This window comes from Ahaetulla prasina, chromosome 7 (assembly GCF_028640845.1).
Source record: "Ahaetulla prasina isolate Xishuangbanna chromosome 7, ASM2864084v1, whole genome shotgun sequence".
NCBI classification, from domain to species: domain Eukaryota; kingdom Metazoa; phylum Chordata; class Lepidosauria; order Squamata; family Colubridae; genus Ahaetulla; species Ahaetulla prasina.
The window spans coordinates 101,957,317-101,976,018 of record NC_080545.1 but is presented as its reverse complement, the minus strand read 5'-3'; the positions used below and the strand labels follow the sequence as shown (position 1 = coordinate 101,976,018).

Sequence of the window (18,702 nt, the reverse complement as noted above, 5' to 3'; positions counted from 1 at the left end):
CATCCTGGATAGGTTTTTATTTGACCTTTTGGCCCATCAGGAGGAGCAAAGTCAGATCCAAGCTGCAGAAAGCATCCATGAAGCGAAGGGGTGCGAGAGCCGAGATTTCAGCAGGCGGGGGGTGAGGGGCTTCCTTGCTTCTCCAGACTTTACCAGGTACTTCTCTCACACTGGAGAAGGAGTGATTTTCACTAGTATTTGCACTGGCAGAGAAAAGTTCAACAGGTTATAGCAACATCTATATCTTACCTAGCCGTCATGTTTATTTTTTCATGGGTTTTTAGGCTGTTCTTCAGATTGGGTTTTAATTGGATGGGCAATGTGTCCATTTTTCTCTTTTAGACACTCTATGAGCGGCTGAGAGTCAATTGATCATGGTGAGGTAGACAGTTTGTTATATATTGCTATACAGGTAGTCCTTGACGTGCAACAGTTCACTTAGTGACTGTCCACAGTTACAACATCACTGAAAAAATGTTAGTTATGACCATTTTTCAAACGTACGACCATTGTAGCATCCCCATTGTCAAGTGGTCAAAATTCAGAAGCTTGACAACTGGCTCATATTTATGATGATCACTTTCCTCTGAGTTTTATTGGCTGGATAGAATCTTTGAAAGTGACATAGACATGTTTGAACCTTGTTACTTGGGAGAAGCTCAAGTCAGGTGTGTTTGAGAAAGAGGACATGGTCCCAGCAACCTCTGTCCTGGATCCTTGTCCCTTCTGGTTCATTACGGCCTCCGGGAAGGTTTGCATGTGGCTGGGTCCAAGCAGTGATCAGAATAGAATAACAGAGTTGGAAGGGACCTTGGAGGTCTTCTAGTCCAACCCCCTGCCCAGGCAGGAAACCCTACACGATTTCAGACAAATGGCTATCCAAGATCTTAAAAATTTCCAGTGTTGGAGCATTCACAACTTCTGCAGGCAAGCTGTTCCACTCATTAATTGTTCTGACTGTCACGAAATTCCTCCTTAGTTCTAAGTTGCTTCTCTCTTTGATTATTTTATTTATTTATTTTGTTACACAGTATACAGTATATAAGCATAAGCATGAAATAACTATACAATATATAAGCATATATATAAGTATGAGTATGTAATAACTATATTAATTGGATATAACGAAAGGAAACAATAGGACAGGAATGGTAGGCACTCTTGTGCTCTTATGCACGCCCCTTACAGACCTCTTAGGAATGGGGTGAGGTCAACAGTAGAGAGTTTTTGGTTGAAGCTTTGGGGACTTTGAGAAGAGACCACAGAGTCAGGTAGTGTATTCCAAGCATTAACAACTCTGTTACTGAAGTCATATTTTCTGCAATCAAGATTGGTTTCCACCCATTGCTTTTTCTCCTGCCTTCAGGTGCTTTGGAGAATAGTTTGACTCCCTCTTCTTTGGGGCAGCCCCTGAGATATTGGAAGACTGCTATCATGTCTCCCCTAGTCCTTCTCTTCATTAAAGTACACATACCCAATTCCTGCAACTGTTTTTCATATGTTAACCGTCCTTCATACGTTAGCCTCCAGTCCCCTAATCATCTTTGTTGCTCTTCTCTGCACTCTTTCAACATCTTTTTTACATTGTGGCAACCAAAAGTGAATGCAATATTCCAAGTGTGGCCTTACCAAGGCATTATAAAGTGGCACTAACACTTCACGTGATCTTGATTCTATCCCTCTGTTTATGCAGCCCGGAACTGTGTTGGCTTTTTTGGCAGCTGCTGCACACTGCTGGCTCATATCTAAATGGTTGTCCACTAGGACTCCAAGATCCCTCTCACAGGTACTACTATTGAGCAAAGTACCACATATACGGTACCTGCGCATTTTTTTTTTGCCTAAATGTAGAACTTTACTTTTCTCACCATTGAATTTCATTTTGTTAGATAGCGCCCAATGTTAAAGTCTGTCAAGATCTTTCTGTAACTTGAGCCTATCTTCTGGAGTGTTGGCTATTCCTGCCAGCTTGGTATCATCTGCAAATTTGATGAGTTCCCCATCTATCCCCTCATCTAAGTCATTGATGAAGATGTTGAAGATGTTGAATTCTTCATGTGGGCCTGAATGATTGGTGAGGGGCAGGAGAGGCAGCATTGGGATAAATAACATTCTTCAGAGATTTTGTCCAAGGCAAGAGATTTTATCAAAGAGATCCCTACCTCCCATTGGACGGTCCTTCAAGAAGCCCCATAGTAACAATAAAAAATGAATGGATAAATATGAGCAATAAAAGGACCTACTCTGTGAGGATCTCTCAGTCCGATCCAGATATTTCCAGTTTTGAGAGAGCCAAGGATGAAGTTGGCCAAGACCCATCCGTCATCTTGGCTATTGATGGAGGCGAGGTGACAACCTGGCTTGAATTTCCTGCAGTATACCTGGGAGAGAGAGCAACCACAAGGAAGAGCATTGGTTCAGCAGAGAAGAAACACACACGTGTGTGTGTGTGTGTGTGTGTGTGTGTGTGTGTGTGTGTGTGTGTACTGTGCAAGTGAGAAAAGAGCAGGGATCCGATTGCATGGTCCTACCCATGATTTCAACTTTGTCAAACCCTACAGGTTTCCTGGCTGGGGTCTGCAATTCTTGACCAGTTCCCAGCTTAAATTCCCATCTCATCAGTTACAATCACAGATGCCCATCACTTCAGAGGGAAGGCAGTCTGAAGGTGCCAGCCGGAGTTCCCAGTGAAACACCTTGAAATCTCTTGTCTACCGAATGGTCACTCAACCCTAACGCTCCACACACGGAATGCTCAGGCAGAAACCCTATACAATTTCTGACAAATGGCTGTCTAGTCTCTTCCTGAAAGGGATGAATCACCCACGACTTCTGGAGGGAAGCCGTTCCACTGATTAATTGTTCTCACTGTCAGGAAATTTTTCTCCAATTCTAGGTTGGTTCTCCCCTTGATTATTTTCCATCCGTTTCTTCTTGTTTTGTCTTCTGGTGCTTTGGAAAATGGATTGACCCCCCCCCTCTTCTTTGTGGCAGCCCCTCAAATATCGCAACGCTGATATTATGTCACCCTTGTACTTCTTTTTATGAGTCTAGAGATACCCAATTCCTGCAACCGTTTTTGGTATGATTTTGTCTCCAGCCCCTACACTGCCCAACAGATATTGGCCATGAAAACCTCCACCATTATACAGTCTATCCAATACTTGCATTTCAGACTGTCCTAAAATCATGATCTTTGCTACCTTTTCAGGCACCCAGTCTGGCCCTCTACTTCAGCCCAACCAGAGGGGACTTGGAGGGTCTTCAAGGCTGTGCCTAGACTTCTTCACTGCCCAAGCCAAGAAAGTAGCGCTTCTAACCTCTGCATCAAACCAGTTCTTCAGTTCACCAAAAGCCTTGTAGCAAAGGCCATTCATGGAGTACCATCCATAGGGACAATGATAGCCTTTGGCTCCTGTATGGGAAGAGAGGAAGCCCAAGGAGAAGATGGCCAGGAGAAGAGAAGAAGAAGGAGGCAGCTGGGTCTGCAGAACATGCTTAACCTCCTGAGTTACAAACATCTTTGATGCCAATAAATTGAAATTGACTTGGGTATCAGACACAGTGGCTGCATTTGGATGTCAGTCGAGTATTTTTTTGAAGGCTTTCAGTGATGAAGCTCCCACAAGTTCTGAAGGCAACTTTTGTTCTATCTTTGTTTTTTTTATTTGCATTTATATCCCACCCTTCTCCAAAGACTCAGGGCGGCTTACACTATGTTAGCAATAGTCTTCATCCTATTTGTATATTTATATACAAAGTCAACTTATTGCCCCCAACAATCTGGGTCCTCATTTTACCTACCTTATAAAGGATGGAAGGCTGAGTCAACCTTGGGCCTGGTGGGACTAGAACCTGCAGTAATTGCAAGCAGCTGCTGTTAATAACAGACTGCATTAGCAATCTGAGCCACAGAGGTTTGATGGTTCTCACTGTCAGAAACTTTCTTCTTATTTCCAGGTTGAATCTCTCCTTGATCAATTTCCATTCATTATTCCTTGTCTGGCCTTCGGGTGCTTTGGAAAATAGCTTAAAGGCGTCCCTGACATGAGTGATGTTGAGCTGGCTACGCCTACCCTGGCCATGCCCACCCCAGTCCCCCCAAGGCCCACAATGAAACTGAATTTGACACCCCTGCCATATAGTAACCAGTGGTGGGATTCAAATAATTTAACAACTGGTTCTCTGCCCTAATGACCGGCTGGGTGGGCGTGGCCATGGTGGGCGTGGCCAGAGGGTGTGAAAGGGAGCACTTACCCTCCTTCACCCCTCTGATAGCAAAAACGGGCCGCGGGAGGGGGATGCGCCTCCCCATGCCCCATTTTGGGCCTAGTAGGTGTCCCTGCACTTACCTGGGAGCCAAAATAGGGTGCGTAGGGACTCCTGGAAGGGGCGGGGGGGTGGAGGGGAAGGGCCAGACAGCAATTTAACTATTGGTTCTCCCAAACCAGCCTGAACTGACTGAATCCCATCACTGATAGTAACCTTGTTAACTCTCAAGACTCTTTCTTCCACTGTCACTGGGTGTTGCGCCTGGTGATTCTTGACGAGTGTATCTTGTTTTTTTCTGTACACTGAGAGCATCTGTGCCAAAGACAAATTCCTTGTGTGTCCAATCACACTTGGCCAATAAAGAATTCTATTTCTCTTCTCTTCTCTTCCCTTCCCTTCCCTTCCCTTCCCTTCCCTTCCCTTCCATCCCATCCCATCCCATCCCATCCATTCTCTCTTCTCTTCTCTTCTCTTCTCTTCTCTTCTCTTCTCTTCTCTTCTCTTCTCTTCTCTTCCCTTCCCTTCCCTTCCCTTCTCTTTCCATCCCATCCCATCCCATCTCATCTCATCTCCTCTCACCTCATAAAGCAGGGGGTTGGACTAGAAGACCTCCAAGGTCCCTTCCAACTCTGTTTTTCTATTTTATCCTGCATCATGAGACATTTACATAAATCCTTAGTAAGGCCACACCTGGAATACTGCATCCAGTTTTGGTCACCACAATAAAAAAAGATGTTGAGACTTTGGGGGGGAAAAATGCAAGGAAGGGGAACTAAGATGATTAAGGGCCTGGAGACTAAAACATATGAAGAACGGTTGCAAGAGTTGGTATGTGGGACTTTCTAAGGTTGAGTACCAAATCTGACGAGTTTCAAAGCAGTCAAGTACCAAGATACCACTATATCTCGCAAGAGACCTGCAGACCTCCGTAGATAGCAAGGGACACCAATTGCTGAAGGGGACAATGTGTGATTTTCCAGCAATTTCCTGGTTTCTACTAGACTCGCTAAGAAGCTTGATGCAAAGTTTGTGGGGCCTTTTAGGGTCCTGGAGCAGATTAATGGTGTGGCCTTTACGTTGCAATTGCCACCATCCCTGATGGTTCTTCGTGGATCATTACTGGTCCAAGAAGCCCCTTCCAGCCCTTTATGCTCACAAAACCCACAAGACATCATACAACCCCTTTGGCTCTGCCAAAAATGAACGGAGCTAGTCATGCCAAGACTGAATTTATTTGAACTTTATTTGGCCCATCAGGATGAGCAAAATCAGATCCAAGCTACAGAAATGAACCATTAAGCGAAAGAACACAGAGCAGAGATTCCGGGAAGGCTTCCTTGATTCTCCAGGCTTCACCAGGCGCTTCTGCCACTCCAGAGCAGGAGAAGGAGGAGCTGCACTAGAATCTGCACTTGCAGAGATACGCACGTGTGGACGCACAATTCTCGTCGTTCCAGTCCTTATAACCTGGGCAGAAAAAGGAGACATTTTGCAGGGATTCCCTCAGAGTCCCAGGAGAGGCTTTCCATGGCTCCTCCCCCCTTTGCAGGGGGACCTGAAGGTACCACAGGGGAAGAACCTCCCTGGCTAAAATGGGCTTGTGGTTCGGGCGATTGTGGTAACCCAGATAGCCAAGAAATCAGGATAAAGTGCTTGAAAGAGATCTATACTAGTCTCCCTTTATCCCTCTGTCGGTAAATATAAACACAACACAAATCAGGATACGGCAAGCAGGCTTTGCCGGTCAAGCTCTGCTCAGCCACAAGAGGGCAGCCAAGGACCTGGGAATTTGGTCCGTCCCTTTGGCAGATCAAAATTGAGTGGAGCCTGGATTTCACTGTCATGTGACTGTTACATGGACAGTTTTATTTATTTATTTATTTATTTTGTCACAACAATATATGTAGGTATCATACAAAAAAGATTATATAGTATATAAACACATATATGAGTAAATATAGAGCACTGCACACCAGAACAACTAGACACAAGAACAGTTTTTTCCCAAAGGCCATCACTCTGCTAAACAAATAATTCCCTCAACACTGTCAGACTATTTACTGAATCTGCACTACTATTAATCGTTTCATAGTTCCCATCACCAATCTCTTTCCACTTATGACTGTATGACTATAACTTGTTGCTGGCAATCCTTATGATTTATATTGATATATTGATCATCAATTGTGTTGTAAATGTTGTACCTTGTTGAACGTATCTTTTCTTTTATGTACACTGAGAGCATATGCACCAAGACAAATTCCTTGTGTGTCCAATCACACTTGGCCAATAAAATTCTATTCTATTCTATTCTATTCTATTCTATTCTATTCTATTCTATTCTATTCTATTCTATTCTATTCTATTCTATAAGGAGGTATAAGCATATATATATAGGAAGAGAGAGAGGGAGGGAGAATGGAGACGGGCAATTGGGAAGACTGTGGTTCCCTTAAACCAGCTGAGGTGTCTTGAGGTCTTCTTCAAAAGGAAGAAGAAATAACAGGTTGAGAAGAAGGCTCCTGGCCTGGAAAGAAGAAGGGAAGTTGGGAGAGGAGGAGTAGAAGGAGTGGGCTCAGTTTCAATTTGGGAAATGGACAGGGTTGGCCTCAACATTGTGTTTCTGTGACAGAGATTCCATAAACAGCCATTAAGGCCATTATGTGAGAGTAGCCACATTGGGCCACCTTAGTTTCAAAAATATCTCCTGAGTGAAAGGTTGGATCAAGTCCACTGGCATCCAGTAGAAAAAAAGCCAGTGAAAGAAATTTTGATGCAAAAGTCTGCCTTTGTCCTGACCTCCTGACATCAAGAGTTAAAGTGCTAAGGGATTTCTACTTGCATAAAGTTGGGGGGGGGGGCGGGGTTTGAGGTCAGGGGGAGTCAGTTCTTCCTTAGATTCCCCCATGCCTCCTCCAGAGGTCAGACCAGTTTTCAGGAAAATGTTTATTCTGTATTCTAATAATGATCCCTTGTGTATTAAGTTTTAGGATTGTGATTGTGACTGATTTTTAATTAACTAAGGCAAGTGTTAATTTTTTCCTTGTATACAGTTTCCAAAGAGTGAGGGTTCCAAGAAGGCTCAAATGGGCCCTGACTCTTGGAAGTCAATCCTTGGCTCCCTTCTCTCTACCTTGGCTTACCTGAGTCTCTCCAAAGTTCAACACAATATTCATTGTTCCCACTGTTGTTGGGCTCTCCTTGCTTCCATGGCAGGTAGTTGCTTTGGGATCTGTCTGTCCACTGCCAACTGCGTTGCTGTAATGACAGGGAAGCCACATTAATCAAGTGAGGAAGGGACTCAGGTTGACAGAGGAAGGGTTGGCAAGGATCAGACCGAGTCTCTCTCTCTCTCTCTCTCCTCTTTCCCTCCCCTCCCTCCCCCTCTCTACATCCACCCCCTCTCCATCTTCCCCTCTCTCTCCATCTCTCTCTCTCTCCATCTCCTTCTCCCTCCCTCCCTCCCCCCCTCTCTCTCACCATCTCTCTGTCCCTCCCTCTTTCTCTCTCTCTAGTTGATCTTATTTGATCTGGAACAACTAAGCAGGGTTAAACTTGGTGAACTCTTGGATAGGTGATGCTCCAAGAAAGAACTTCTCAGAAGAAATTAATGCATCAAAATTAATGAGTCTTTGGGTGAGAGAACTCCAGCAAAACACCAAGACTGCAGATGACACGAAAAATAAGTTGATGATGATGATCTTCATTCAATCATGTCCAACTCTTGGTGATTCTTTTGTTCAGATCTCTCCACATCTACAAATCTTGCCTGAGTTCTTTGAATTGTTCTATGCTCTGCCTGCGGCCAGCTTGGGTGGTGTCCAGCCATCGTGTTCTTTCTTGAGCCTGATTTCCTCGGAAACTAAAAAGCATCCTGGAAATTGGGAGAGGCTGAACTCAACTCCACGGAATCTCCCCCTTGTTTCTACAGGATCCAGCATTTCTCCTTAACTGAAAATGCAATGGAGCATTAGATGAAAGCCTGCCAATAACGGAAATGAGCGAGACATGCACAAACTAGTAAAAGCAGGGAGGGAAAACTGATCCTTTCAGGCCAGTCCTGTGATCCCTCAGTTCATGGCCTTTCAAGGCCGCAAAGAGGAAGGAGATTGAAGGAGGAATGGAAGTGTGAGAGGCCTTTGATCCTGAGAGGAGGGTTGGTGTAAATAACCCCAGTGTTGTTTCCCCCAACGGTTTACTTTAAGGCAAGAGCCCCAGGCAGAGAGGTCCCGATCTCCTAAGCAGAGCAAAATACCCAGACCAGCCATGTCTTATCTAAAGAACTTGACATGGCCAGACAACTGAAGGACAAGAAGCCAGGAGAAGAACAGAACAGTTGTGCACAGGGAGGAAAAGGATCCTCTTTCAAAAGAGGGAGGAGGCAGGGCTGGGAGCAAACCATCTCCCAGAAAACAGACTGAGATTTTGTCGATGGCAGCATGGGTACTTTACGCACAAAAATGGAAGGACATTCATGTAATTTTTTAAAAAAATTAAATATTTCTCCTGTTGTGAAGTGTCCCTTTACAATAGTGTACCAAAGTTCTTGGCCCTTTTTTCTCTGTCTTGAAAAAGTTATCACTATCTTTTTTTTTTATTTGCATTTATATCCCGCCCTTCTCCGAAGACTCAGGATGGCTTACACTATGTTAGCAATAGTCTTCATCCTATTTGTATATTTATATACAAAGTCAACTTATTGCCCCCAACAATCTGGGTCCTCATTTTACCTACCTTATAAAGGATGGAAGGCTGAGTTAACCTTGGGCCTGGTGGGACTAGAACCTGCAGTAATTGCAAGCAGTTGTGTTAATAACAGACTGTCTTACCAGTTGAGCCACAGAGGCCCCTTTTGAACCAATTGGGCTCAGGTCTGGTGTCGTCAACAGAACTCTGCCTTCCTAGACCATGGTCTGCATTAGCTAGATGAAAGTTTCCTGGCAAGGGAGGTGAACGAGAACTGGAAAGAATATATTCAGAAAGCGACTGGCTCATCTTACCCAAAGGGCTTTCAACTAAAACTGAAAGGAAGGTGGGCGACCAATCTTCATAACCTTTAAAACCTGAACTCCAAGCAAAAACCACTAGATAACCAAGCGTATAAGGAGGTAGTGAGTAAAGAGAAAGGAAAAAGGAAAACACGATGAAGTAGAGAGCGGTGGAAAGGATGGAAAACCCAGTTGCAAAGTACAATACCTGAGAAACATACACAAGACCCATAAAGGAATCAAATGCCTATATGCCAATCCTCAAAGTTTAGGAAACAAACAGGTGAACTTGAAATATTAGCAGGGGTGGGATTCAGCCAGTGGGGCCGGTTCAGGCAAACCGGATGATATTTTAACATCAGGTTCATTGAACTGGTGGTTGCACGGACTGTCTGGCCCTGCCCTGCCCTCCCCACCCCGCCCCTCCCAGGAGTCTCCACGCGGCCCATTTTGGATGCCAGGTAAGTAAGTGCAGGGCCTGAGCGGAGGCTCTGGGAGGGCCAAAGACGGGCCTCCTGGAAGTTCAGGAAGTCTGGAAATGCGCCCGTTTCTGGCCTCTGGACGGGCTCCAGAGCCCGGGGAGAGTGAAAACTCTCCCCCGCCATTGTGTAGGAGGCCAGGTAAGTCACACCCACCATGGCTACGCCCACCCAGCAACCAGGTAGAGAACAGGTTGCTAAAATTTTTGAATCCCACCCCTGAGTATTAGTACATGAAGTCTTAGTACATGTGATCTAGTTGCCATGAGTGAAGCATGGCTGGATGAAATTCATGACTGGAAGGTACTGAAGGAAGGATACAAGCTATTCGAAAGAAACAGACGGAACAAAAGAGGAGGTGGAGTTGCATTATGTAACAAAGATCACAACAACTCTGTGGAAATGCACAAAACCAAGGATGAAAACCTCCCAGAATCCATATAGGGCACTATAAAAGGGGGGGAAAGAATGACATCGCTATAGGTGTATATTACAGGCCTCCCAACCAAGCAGAAGAAATAGAGGAACCTTCTGCTAAACAACTAACCAATGTATGAAGGAACCATGCCACAGTAGTAACGGGGGACTTTAGAGGAAGGAATTAGAGGAAAAGCTAAACTGGGCCTAATTCTTATTAATAGAGAAGAAGGGACAGAGGCAGTTGAAGTCGTACATCACCCAGGTGGTAAATAACCCAGTAGTAACACCATATCTGGAATATTGCATCCAGTTTTGATCACCACAATACAAAAAAGATGTGGAGACTTTGGAAACAATGCAAAGAGGAGCAATTAAGATGATTAAAGGCCTGGAGACAAAAACATATGAAGAACAGTTGCAAGATTTGGGCTTGGCCAGTCTGGAGAAAAGAAGGACTGGGGGCGGGGACAGGATAGCAGCATTCCAGTATTTGAGGGGCTGCCACAAAGAAGAGGGGGGGTCAATTTATTTCCCAAAGCACCGGAAGGCAGGAGAAGAAACAATGGATGGAAACTCATCAAGGAGAGAAGCAACCTGGAATGAAGCAGAAATTTCCTGACAGTGAAGACAATCAACCAGTGGAACAGCTTGACATCAGAAGTTGTGGGTGCTCCAACACTGGAAGTTTTTAAGAAGATGTTGGATAACCATTTGTCTGAAATGGTACAAGGGTCTCCTGCTTGAGCAGAGGGCTGGACTAGAAGATCTCCAAGGTCCCTTCCAGCTCTATCCTACTCTGATTCCTGTTGGAGGAACCTTCAAAAAACAAACAAACCCCACCTTAGAAACAGTACAAATGAATTGACGAACATTAACAGTAGAAAGGGACCTACTTTCTGTGGGTCATTCAGTCCAATCCAGACATTTCCACCACTTTTGAGATAGTCGGAGACGTATTCGGCCAACTCAGTTGACTCTTCACTGCCATGGATGGAGGCGAGGTGGCAGCCTGGCTTGTATGTCCTGCAGAAGGTCTGGGAGGAAGCAACAAAGGAGAAAGGCACTTGTGAAGGAGACAAGTGTGTGTGTGTGTGTGTGTGTGTGTTAGTTTGTGAAAGTGAGACACGAGTGAGCCACTGTCTTGACTGTGTTGACTCCCCTCAGATGCCCTTTCTAGATTCTGCAGCTCTTGAAGAATTCTTGATTCAGCAGGTAATCTCTCAGATTCCCATCACTTCAGAGACCAAGGAGGTCTGAAGATGCCACCAGAGTTGCCAGGGAAACATCAGGAAATCTGTTGTCTAGATTATGGTCACTCAACCCTGAGGCTCAGCAGTGCCCAACAGATGCCAGCCATGAAAGCCCAAAGCAGTATATAGTCCAGAGAATACTTGCGTTTCAGGCTGTCCTAAGATAATGGTCCTGCTACCTTTCCATGCACAGAGCCTAGTGGCCCTGCACTTCAGCCCAGCCAGAGGGGGACTTAAGGGGCTGTGCATGGCTATCTCTGGACTTCTCCTCTGCCTGAACTAGGATGTTCACAGGCACACCAGCACTTCTAACCTCGGCATCATTCCAGTTCTTGTGCTCATTGAAGACCTTGTAGCAAAACCCGTTCTCGGGGAGCCAATCAGAGGGACAACAACAGCCTTTGGCTCCTGTGTGGGAAGAGAAGAAGCTCAGTGAGAAGACGGCCAAGAGAAAAGGAGGAGGAGGAGGAGGAGAGGAGGGGGAGGGGGAGACAGCTGAGTCTGCAGAGTTGCAAACATCTTGGAGGGCAATAAATTGAAACTGACTTTCAGCTGCATTTGCAGAATGTCCAAAGCTTGGTTAGCGTTAGCCTTGCTTAATTTTCTGGAAGCTTCATATCTTGAGAGTCTCCTGAGATTGCAATTCCTGCAGAAGGCAGCTGCCAGGCTGGTCCAAAGCAGGTTCTGTCCTAAAGAATCTCCACTGGCCCCCTGGATGCCCCAAAAGTGCTGAACCCTAAATACCATAATAGCTGGCTATTTGGAGGTCTGTCCCCCTTCCACCCACTGCCCAGGAGAGGCCCTTCTGAAGGTGCCCTTGCTAGATGCTCAGCTCTCAGCTCCCTGGGAATGGGTCCAAGGCCTTCCGTGGGTCCTGTGGAGAGCAATGGTGGGGGTAGAGAGTGGCACTCCACTGTCAGATTCTCAGTCATGGTTGTCCCAAAGGTGCTTTTTCAGGAGGCAGCTGGACTTTCTTGGTTTTTTTTTCTTTTGGGGGGAAAAAAAGCACTTTTGGGACCACCATGATCTGGATGACTGAGAATCTCTACAGAATCTTAGCTATACAATTTGGGATGGACAACCTTTGAATGGTGTGGGAGAAGGAACGGATTTCCAGAGGAAAAACTGAAGACTACGGGAACCATTAGCACTACTCAGGTGAGGACACAGAGAAACCTCCAAGGGCTTCAACGACCTTCTAAAAAGAAGCAAATGACCATCTGTCTGAGAGGAATATAAATTCATTTTCTATGATTGCAAAAGTCCCGAGTCTTGGAGCAGAGAGAGAAGGGGTTGGGGGTCTTAATTGCACAATAAGCCAAAGAGGGATAAAAGCAACTTCAGGGAGAGGGAGGGTGGGGGGAGGGTGAAATCAGGAAGGGGTTCAGAGGGAAGAGGATTGGCCCCTCCGGACATGAGAGACCCTGTTCAAACTCACCATTTAGGGAGAAGGCCACCACCAGCAAGCCCAGGCTGACAAAGATGAATCGCCCCATGGTCTCCCTTCCCTGCAGAGAGGATCGGGGAGGAAAGGAGGGTGAGATGGGTGGGAAGACCAGCCTGTGACCAAGCTGGGAGGTCCCACACTTTGCACGCTTTCCCTTCTCCCTCCTTGGTCATCCAGCAGCCGTGGTGGGTCACAGCGGATCCTGCATTGCCTGGAAAGGATCTCCTGGGCATCTCTTTCTCTTCCCCAGAGACCCCCTGCTCCCTGCCTCCTGCAGACCCCCTGCTGCAACCTGGACGTTGCCAGCAGCCCCTGCAAGAGGTCCCTTCAGATGGAGAGAGAGATCTGCTGCAGGGGCCTCACCTGTCAGGTGTCCACAGGCGGGACAGCCCCACTCACCTGTCCCTTTGCCTCCACAGGTAGCAAGTCTGCTCAGTGGCAACTCCAGGCTTTTCCTCCAGCAACAGGAAAGGAGGCATTTATATACAAGACAAGATGTGGGGTTGGTCTTTTTATGGGGTTCAAACTAAGGGGAAGGAAAATTTCTCTGCTTCAGAAGGGACTTTTTTCCCCAGGAAGCAGCTTGTTTGCACTAAAGATTTAGCAACAGATAAAAACATTGACTTCAATGAATGAATTGGCAATGAATTGGACTTAAATATTTGTTTATTTTCTTTAAAGCTTTTATAAAGCTGCCCACCTCATGTTCAACTGTCAGTCAAAAGTTAAACAACACCAAACATTACATCCTTTAACACAATAAACATTGAAAACAGAGCATCAAAGTGAACTTCCTCATGCATTTATAGGCAAGGCAGGAGGGTGGGTGGATTTCTGTTGGGGAAGGATAGAGGGAAGGAGGAAGCACTTTTCTTGAGAAAGGTATGTTGGTGTAACAATCAGAATTAATCTTGTTTGCAATAGCTTCCAGGAAAAGGCTAAGTATGAACTAATTTGAATCCCTATTGAATCATCAGATTTACTTATTTTAGGTATTTATTCAAACTACTGGCTCATCTTCCCATATTACATTGAACTCTGGCTGACAACAATGACAACAACATCAAATATAAAACAATATATCACACACCCATCTATTACAAGTTAAACATTAAAAAACTGGCATCAAACTAAAGTTTCTGCAAATCCTCCAGTGGGATAGCGAGAGCACCCTATTAGGACTGACATAGTAGAAGTTGGTTTGGGGAGAGGACCACTAACCAGGGGTCTCCAACCTTGGCAACTTTAAGCCTGGCTGCCTGGGGAATTCTGGGCGTTGAAGTCCGCCAGGCTTAAAGTTGCCAAGGTTGAGACCCCTGCACTAAACTAAGGACAAAAATGCAGTCTCTTTTCTAGGCAAATCTGAAGCTAATTCTGGTAGTATCTCAGATGCATTCACACTCTGCTTTCATTTTGCCTTATTTATTCATTTATTTATAAAATTATCCAAGTTATCACCTGCCCAGCTTATCACAGGGTAACTCTAGGGCAATATATATATATATTACTTTAATATATATTAAAGTTATATATATATATATATATATATATATATATACATATATATATATATAGATATATATATATATATATATATATATACATATACATATATACATATATACATATATATATATATTTGTTTTCTGAGGTTTTCATGGGTGTTTGTATGTAGGTCTTTGGTTGTTCGGGTTTTCTCCCGTGTAAAATTAGAAGTGTCTTGGCGACGTTTCGACGAAGTCTCATTCGTCATCTTCAGGCCTCAGCTTTGTGCTTCTGGGAGCAATGTGTGATTGCAGCTGTTTCTTCCTTTTTAACTGCTAGTGGGGGTTTGAACTGATTGGGTGGGAGCTTGGCTGTGCTCTGATTGGATGGAGGTTTTTTTGTGCTCTGATTGGCTGGGGGTGTGTCCTGTTTGGGTGGGGGTTTGGTTGTGCTCAAATTAGTCTGAGTTGCAGGGGGATTTGAGCTGGTGAGCTGCATTGCTGTTGTTTGGCTTCGTGTTCGTGTTCGTGCTACAAGTGGGTGTCAGTCTGCTGCATGTATGGATTGGAGGGGTTAGTTTTTTAATTCAGCTTCTTGGAATCAGAAGCTTGTTCTGCAACTGCCCTGTTGGGTGAATCTCAGCTGGGCTCATGGGAATGGCCAATAAATCAACTGGAACAAGAAAGTAGATTTTCAGCCGTTTATTTCCTGTGGAAATGAGAGCTTCATGCTCAGGACAGGACAGAGCTTAGAGAGGTATAAAAAGAGTTTCTTTGTTGTATACAACATTTTAGTCTCAATCAGAACAGAGATGGAAAGGGACCTCAGAGGTCTTCTAGCCCAACTCCCTGCTCAAGCAGGAGACCCTAGGCCATTTCACACAAATGGTTGTCTGTCTGTTTTTGAAAGAAATGTGTACTTTATACAACAATCGTATTAATTTCATACAGAAGCAACTGAATAAATACTTGATTGAAGATGAGGGAGTTTGCTGGTTTTTCTGTATTTAAACAGTGTGTATACTTGAAGTCAGTTTTGGTATGTTTGTCTTTGCCTTTAATCTTTATTTGCACACCATATATGTTAAGAAACTTCTGATTGTCAGGAACAGTGAAGAATTGCCCAATAAATTAAAGAAACCGGCAGCATTTTTCAACATCAATTAAACTACTTGAATAAAAAAAAATGAATAAACTTAAAGCAAGATGGGGAGGGGGTGTCTTCTGGAATATTGCAGTCCCCCCGACCCAGTCTTCCAGGACTTGAGGGGCGAAGTACTTGAGATGACGAAGGGCCTGGAGACTAAAGAGTAAGATGAACAGTGTAAGATGAACGGTGGAGGGAACTAGTCCTTTGGAGAGAAGGACAAGGGGTGACAGAATAGCAGTCTTCCACTACCTGAGGGGCTGTCAGAGAAGAGGGGGCTGACTTACTCTCCAAAGCTCCAAAGGAGGGCAGGAGAAGAAATAAGGGGTGGAAGGTTATCAAAGAGAGAGATCCAACCTGGAGGTAGGGAGGAATTTTCTGACAGGGAGAACAATTAACGTCCTCTAAGATCCATTCCACACCTATGATTCTAGGTTCTATCATATTTTACCGTAATACCTATTTTATACAATGATTGTATTAATTTCATACAGATGCGACTGTATCCGTCCTAGATTGAAGCCGAGGGAGGTTGCTGGTTTTTTGTGTGTTTAAACTGTGCCTATGATTGCGGTTAGCTTTTCTGTCTTTAATCTGCATGTATACTTGCCCTTTTTCTTAATCTTTATTTATACAGGAAATATGTCAATAAACTTCTCATTCTCAAGACCAGTGAAGAATTGCCCAATCAATTAAGGAAACCAACACCATTTCTACCATCAACCCAAATAAAAAACAAGGCTAACTCAAAGCAATATGGGGATGGGTCTTTTCAATACGGCAGTCCCCCCTCCCAGAAGCAGGTCAGCTCCAACCTTCCTGGCCTCCCTTAATAGCAATAGCACTTAGTCTAATATACCGCTTCGCAGTTCTTTACAGCCCTGTCTAAGCGGTTTTCAGAGTCAATCACTTGATTGATGGGGAGTGAAGAAATGGTCCAGCCTGTCCAGGCTGCCACATCTGGAGACTCCATCCCTAGGACAGCGAAGAGGCCAGTAGGAATTTTGGGATACATGCATGTGAGAATCTGGAAAGGCCACACTTGCTGCAGCTAAGAAAGAGTGTTTTACCACAACTGAGGGTCATGGAAAAAAATTCAAATTATTGGAAAGAATTGCATCAAAACATTCATAAAATTGGCAACACAGAAACTGAACTGAATATTGTTATTAGGAATAATCTCAGAAAACATAAAGATATCACAACTTAATGTTGATGACCAGAGGAATGAATTTGGCACAAAATTGGACAGGTGAATTTGTGCTGATGATAAGAGTATTGGGCATCCAAAATTCAAGAACTGTTTAGGCTTACAAAAAAACCCCTAACAAAATTCAAGCAGGAAGGGCTTATACAGGTCATGTTACACAACACGGAAAATTCAAACAATTAGAACTCAGATTTTAGGAAAAGAGTTAAGGGACCAATCAAAAGAGAATTATATTCGTTTGCAGCTTCACAAGGTACTTGACTGATCATGATACAACCTGGAGTGATGAAATCCATGGCTTGCATTGTCTCAATGCCCAGCTACTCATGTTCTTACAAAACTCCCATGTTGTTTTTCTCAGAGGAAAGTTTTGCAGGCATCTGTGAAATGTTTTTCTCCCAGGATCTTGTGCACCAGTTTCACTTTTCTTGGGGAACACACAAATGCGAGGCTCAAAGAGAAAAGCACCTCAAAATGAAGAGAATGCTACTCTCCAGCCGTTGAAAACCTTCCTCCTGGCTTCCTTCACCTCCTTGTTGTGGAGGCTGTAGATTAAGGGGTTCAGCATGGGGGTGACAATGCAAAACATGATGGAAATCAGGGCATCGCTTTCTAGGGAGTAGCCAGAACTTGGCTGGTTGTAGTTCAGAAACCCGTTTCCGATATAAAGAGTTACCACAGCAATGTGTGATGCACAAGTGAAGAAGGCTTTGCGTCTGCCTGTATTGGAAGGAATCCGGACAATGGAAGCCAAAATACAGAAATAGGACAGGATGATGAAGAGGAAGGGACCGAGGCCAACCAAGAAGCTGGTGATGTGATTGGCTAATTTGTTGACCTGGGTATCACTGCAGGCAATTTTCAGTAGTGGAGGAATATCACACCAGATATGAAGAATCTGGCGGTTTCCACAGAAATCCAACTTGGAGGCCAGAGCAGTGTAGATAGCTGAGTCCAGGAAGCCCCAGAGCCAAATGGCCACAGACAACTGGACGCACAAGTTGCTCCTCATCAGGTGGGCATAGTGCAAAGGTTGGCAGATGGCAGCGTAGCGGTCATAGGCCATGACAGCCAGCAGTGCCGGCTCACATCCCCCAAACCCAATCAGAAAGAAGGCTTGTGCCAGGCATTGGTCATAGGAAGTGGTGTACTGCTGACGTAGGAGGTTCACCAGGATCTTTGGTACAACCACAGAAGAAAGGCAGATATCCAAGCAGGAGAGCTGGCTGAGGAAGAAGTACATGGGGGTGTGGAGACAGGAATCCAGGAGAACCAGAATTATGATCATGAAGTTGCCCAACAGAGTGACCAAATAGGCAGCCAGGAACACAAAGAAAAAATGGATGTGGTGTCTCTGAAATATGGAGAATGCCAGGAAGACAAATTCAGCCTCCCGTGTTTGGTTGTGGGAATCCATCAGGAAGAAAATAGACACCTGGCAAGAGAGAAAAATGCTTCTGAAGAAAGCAGTGAGTGGCAACGGACCTTGAAAAATGGATGGAAGAATAACCTAGTAATTATTTGAGGACTCCGACTGGAATTGTGGAGATGGAATTTTAGTGATGTCTTCCACATAAAGAAGAACGGATGGCTTGTGGTATTTTGAATGAGAACTACCTGCAGGGTGAGATGAATTAGAGCATGGAGGAGCAGAGCTTAATTCTCCCCCTGCATTTCTGGGGTATCCAGCATACAAACCCTGAGGAACCTTCCAAGCTGCATCTCTTCCTATCACCCACATTCATTCCCATGTACCTTCCTTGGATTCTTTTAATGCATGTTGTTGAAGCTGAGAGTAGCATGAACAAGGAACAGTTGAGTCAAAGGGTGCCATGTTTCCTTCCCTTGAGTTCTTTGCCTTCTTAATTTCAGTAAGGACCAGCAATTATCTCAGTCAATGAGAGAATCAAGGATCATTTACAATCCAGCCATATTATCCCTTTGGACATCCTGTGAATCTTCCATGGAGACCCAAGAAAATGCTTGACTTGCTCTGGGCTTCAAC

The 18,702-nt window shown here is 44.7% G+C and overlaps 2 protein-coding genes across 2 annotated transcripts in view; both read right to left on the bottom strand.

Moving 5' to 3' along the window:
- Nucleotides 1-13,300, bottom strand: part of LOC131202621 (uncharacterized) — a 36,247-nt gene extending 22,947 nt beyond the window's left edge. Inside the window, exons 1-7 of the mRNA XM_058191726.1 lie at nt 13,256-13,300; nt 12,848-12,917; nt 11,723-11,817; nt 11,053-11,193; nt 7,416-7,530; nt 5,673-5,739; nt 26-203 (exon numbers count right to left, since the gene is read on the bottom strand). Of these exons, the coding sequence (XP_058047709.1) occupies nt 26-203; nt 5,673-5,739; nt 7,416-7,530; nt 11,053-11,193; nt 11,723-11,817; nt 12,848-12,905 (654 nt within the window). The 5' untranslated portion in view covers nt 12,906-12,917; nt 13,256-13,300. The remainder of the gene's footprint in view (nt 1-25; nt 204-5,672; nt 5,740-7,415; nt 7,531-11,052; nt 11,194-11,722; nt 11,818-12,847; nt 12,918-13,255) is intronic.
- A 3,866-nt stretch (nt 13,301-17,166) lies between these two features.
- LOC131202620 (olfactory receptor 5V1-like) lies at nt 17,167-18,114 on the bottom strand. The gene has a single exon (XM_058191724.1). The coding sequence runs from the start codon at nt 18,112-18,114 to the stop codon at nt 17,167-17,169; it is 948 nt and encodes a 315-aa protein (XP_058047707.1).
- Between the last annotated feature and the right edge of the window lie 588 nt (nt 18,115-18,702).

Bases quoted from the DNA above. Each gene is read 5' to 3' on its own strand.
- LOC131202620 (XM_058191724.1), bottom strand. From the start codon at position 18,114: ATGGATTCCCACAACCAAACACGGGAGGCTGAATTTGTCTTCCTGGCA.